The sequence below is a fragment of the Octodon degus genome, unplaced genomic scaffold (assembly GCF_000260255.1).
Source record: "Octodon degus isolate 3935 unplaced genomic scaffold, OctDeg1.0 scaffold00136, whole genome shotgun sequence".
NCBI lineage: Eukaryota > Metazoa > Chordata > Mammalia > Rodentia > Octodontidae > Octodon > Octodon degus.
The window spans coordinates 2,196,137-2,199,119 of record NW_004524712.1 but is presented as its reverse complement, the minus strand read 5'-3'; the positions used below and the strand labels follow the sequence as shown (position 1 = coordinate 2,199,119).

Genomic DNA, 2,983 nt, shown 5'->3' with positions numbered 1-2,983 from the left:
AGAGACAGACAGAGAGAGGGAGACAGAGACAGAGACAGAGACAGACAGAGAGAGGGAGACGGAGACAGAGACAGAGACAGAGAGATAGAGAGAGAAACTAATTCATCTTATTCAAGTCCTGAAAATTCTAATTTGAAGACATGGACAAGGGGTAGTTTGCGGTTTGTTCCAAAGAATTCCTTATGTGGTTCCCCTAGGCTCCTCACTTTCAGAACCTTCCTCTACTTCTTGGAAACTTCAAAGCTTCCCATGCCTTTTTTTTTTCCCCCCGGTACTGGGGATTGAACTCAGGACCCTGTGCTTGCCAGGCAAGCACTTACTCTACTGAGCTATTTCCCCGCCCCACCCCCATGCCATGATATTTACAATATTGATAGGCGCTTTAAAGTTTCCTGCAAACCTCTTTGAGACTGAGGAAGTTAGAGCTGAAGGAGGACGTGCAAGAGCCTCTCCAGAGATATTTCTGATGAGCTCCTTCTTATTAACTGAACAGTTTTAGTCCTGGCTCTTCTAGTACTAAAGCTAGGGCCATGTCTCAATCACACTTAGCTTTCAAATAAAGTTCTTGGTATTTACTGTTTAGGAAAACCAAACTATCATACTTGTAGAAGATGACCTCTTGAGGTCCTTTCTCTCACCAACACCTCAGATTCTGAGGAGATCCAACCCTGTTAGGGCTACTTCTGCCTACTCCATGGTCACCCATTTCTTCTGCTCACTTCGGAGGTATGTATTTTTTCACTGCCCTTCTTGTCCAGGCCTTGTTTGTGTCTGACTTGGGCCAGCACACCCATACTTCATTTAAAAACGATAAATATTAAAGTCTTTCACGTTTCCAACATCAATCATGTTCTTCTCCTTAAGAATTTGGTGCTTGGCACTTTCTAGCACTCTGATAAATATGGACTCTCCCCTTTTTCTTCTTCCATCCTCCTTATCTTATTGAGTCATAATAAGAGCTCTGTGAGGTATATATAATTAAGAGATAATAATCATAAAGCGTTAAGCTTTTTATGGCTGAGACAACAAGCTTAGAAGGGTTTTGTAGCATACCCAAGGCCATAAAAATAGCATGTAGTAGAGGATTTGAACCTACGATTTTATTTTATTTATTTATTTTTGAACCTAAGATTGTGTATGAAAAACTTATATTTGAGATAAATAATGTTCTTTCCAGACATAAGAATTTATGAGTGATTTTTTTTTTGCTATATTTCCTACCACTTGAGGAATAGATTTTTTTTTTTGGTAACGTCTCAGAACTGCAACATAGTGAATGAAATGAATCTAATATTCTTGGGGTTAAATAATTTTTGTTATCCTCCTATTGCTACCATAAAAATACTCTGTAAACTTAGTAGCTTAAGACAACACAAACTTAGTTTCTAAAGTTCTGGGGGCCACACCTCTTTCAGGGTTAAATAAAGGTGTCAACAGTAGCTGAATTTGTTTCCTTGAACTTTTAGGTTCCCAGTGCCTACTAAATTCCTTGGCTTAGGCCAAGAGATAGCTCAGCAACATAAGTATCTGCCTGGCAAGTGCAAGTTCCTGAGTTCAATTCCTGGTACAAAAACAAAACAAAACAAACAAACAAACAAAAAAAAAACCCAAAAAAAAACAATTCCTTGCCTTATAAGAGCTGTTTCACAATAGTTTGACTTTGAAGCTATTTAAAAGCATATAACAATGCAAATATTAGTGAAGATTTAGAGCATCTGGCTCACTCTTCAAAGCCTCAATATCTGATCCCATCATCACATCACTCTGTCCTCTTCCACAATCCACTACTTTGTTTTCCTCTTATAAGGACGTCTATGGTTGTATTTAGAGGCCTACCTGAATAATTTAATAAACATTCTCATCTCAAGATCTTAAACGTCATCACATTTCCTAAGACTTTTTGTTCATATAGTAATAGCTACAAGTTTCAAAAGTTAGCATGCAAAGATCTTTCTAGGTTATTAATCAACCCACTACATACCCTCAGAAGAAAGACTCTTATACTGTCACCTTGGAACCATGTTTTCCCACATGCTACCACTCCCACTGAGATGTGTCTCCCTCCACTAGCCTACTTGATTCCTTATGTTGCTATCTATCCCCCCTTCACACAGGCCACACCAAAACCCTGCTTTTCTGAGTCTGTCTATGCTGTGACGTTCCTATGCTTTGTCATTTACTGTTCCTCCTGGTGCCCTCCCTATCTTTCCTCTTCTTTTAGCTACTTCCTTACTAGTTTTTGAAGTCTTGTTCAACTATGTCCTCTTTTGATGAGGTGGCCTAATTTTAATGTCTTTTAAATTATCAACAGCTAATTATGCTTGACATGCTTGTGATCTCTTCAACTAGATTCCAAACTCTATGAGATCACCAACTACAGTCTTAGTCTAACACCTAGTAAACGGATCATGATGATTTACTGAACCCTGGAGTTGGTAAATTAGGGAATAAGTAGAAATAGGGACAGAGATTTTAGCTCAACTGTGGGGAGATTTAAAAAAAAAATGGAACAAAAGTACAACAGGGCCCCTTGGGTAATAACTTTCCAGTTCCTGCAGAATTTGGATGTATACTGTTCTGGGCAGACCACAGGAAACTCTGGTAGTGTAGCTGGGTTCTTGGTAAAGTCCCAGATGGCATGGGATTTTATGACTCTCTGATATTATATAAATAACTCAGGGACACATCACAGAAGGGGAACAATCACAACCTCCCCCAGGGTTCTAGTTGTACATGACAGAATGTCCCAGGATGTTTGTTCTGGGCCTTGCATTTGCTGGGCACAATCACTCACGGAATTTGGAGATAAATCCTGGGAAAAGAGGGACCTTTAGTGATTGATGTGGATTCAAAGATTAGCACATAAGGACTGGGGTTGGAGCTCAGTGGTAGAGTGTTTGCCCAGTTCAATCCTCAGCAACGCACCCCCTCTGCAAGGCACAGAAGGAAATAGCTATGGATAAATGTGAGATTGCATCAAGGA

The 2,983-nt window shown here is 39.6% G+C and overlaps 1 protein-coding gene across 1 annotated transcript in view; it reads right to left on the bottom strand.

Annotated features, from left to right (window-relative positions):
• Pate4 (prostate and testis expressed 4) overlaps positions 1 to 794 on the bottom strand; it is a 6,482-nt gene extending 5,688 nt beyond the window's left edge. The window contains exon 1 of the mRNA XM_012516948.2: positions 720 to 794. Within this exon, the coding sequence (XP_012372402.2) occupies positions 720 to 794 (75 nt within the window). The remainder of the gene's footprint in view (positions 1 to 719) is intronic.
• Between the last annotated feature and the right edge of the window lie 2,189 nt (positions 795 to 2,983).